The sequence below is a fragment of the Formica exsecta genome, unplaced genomic scaffold (assembly GCF_003651465.1).
Source record: "Formica exsecta isolate Colony F162 unplaced genomic scaffold, ASM365146v1 C16394582, whole genome shotgun sequence".
In the NCBI taxonomy this organism is placed as follows: domain Eukaryota; kingdom Metazoa; phylum Arthropoda; class Insecta; order Hymenoptera; family Formicidae; genus Formica; species Formica exsecta.
Window position 1 is genome coordinate 1 of NW_021847814.1, and position 1,184 is coordinate 1,184.

General features: G+C 30.2%; 1 protein-coding gene across 1 annotated transcript; it reads left to right on the forward strand.

The window, feature by feature from the left end:
• Nucleotides 1-4: 4 nt before the first annotated feature.
• LOC115241341 (zinc finger BED domain-containing protein 1-like) lies at nt 5-1,181 on the forward strand (the record flags this gene model as incomplete). Its single annotated transcript, XM_029817085.1, has 3 exons — nt 5-229; nt 559-745; nt 858-1,181. Coding segments are annotated over 3 exons (736 nt in total), but the record flags the coding sequence as incomplete, so codon positions are not given.
• Between the last annotated feature and the right edge of the window lie 3 nt (nt 1,182-1,184).

Sequence of the window (1,184 nt, forward strand, 5' to 3'; positions counted from 1 at the left end):
AGTGCCGCCATCCAAAAGTAATTACTGGAAATATTTTATTCGAATCAATGAAGGTGGCAAATGTAACATTTGCCAACAGATAATAAAAACGTCCGGAAATACAACGAATTTACGTTTCCATTTGATGCGAACACATCCAAAAATTCACCTTCAAATGAAGAATAGCAGAGCTGATACAAATGTCACATCTACAGAATCCTCACCCTTAACAAAACAGAGAAAACTTATGGTAAGAAATATAATTACTTTTTTCATTGTGCAAAACGTTTAAAATAGTTTTCGGAAACATCTATAATACAAAATGTTTCGGAGATGCATGCAGAAACATTTTAGAAATATTGCATAAACAGTTAATGTTCGCATTCAGACATCTAGATATGAAACGGTACAGAAATATCCTTTAGGATATAGTGTCATAAATGTTTTTTAGGAATAATTATATAATACTTATATTATCTCTAAGTTTGAACTTATATTAGCCTCTTTGAATTATATGTGCAGAGTGCAGATCGTTTATTACCGAAATATATCATATATTTTGTATGTTACGTATTTTAGACACAAGATGAAACTGATGCAGAAATTATAGATGATGATCTTGATTCAATGGAAAAATCTCCTGGTTCTCCGACTTTATTAGTCACGTCAGTTTTATCAGGTCACTCAGAGACATCAGTTGTGTCATCTGTCAAAAAGAGACAATCTACTCTTGATTTTGTTTTCCAAAATCAAAAATCATTTCATGGTATTTAAGTTTTATTATTTAAAGTCTTTTATCTTTTAATGTAATTTGGTGAACATTTCAAAATAAGCTACAATATAAATTATCTTATTTTATGTTTTTTTCTTAATTGCAGATGGAGGAACAAAAACGGCCGAGTTTACTAACTATCTTATTTTCATGATTGCAAAAGATAATTTGCCTTTTGCAATAGTTGAAAAGGAAGGCTTCAAGACTTTCATGAGAATAGTTGCGCCATTGTACAAGATTCCCAGCCGGAAAAAGATCACGAGCCTGGTAGAAGAAAAGTATGAGTTTTTATCAGGTATGATAAAAACTCAATTTTCTAATATTAAAAATTTATGTTTAACAACCGACATTTGGACGGATACGTTAAATACAAAAAGTTTTTTGGGTCTTACAGCCCATTTTATATTAAAAGAAACATATAAATCAGTAACTA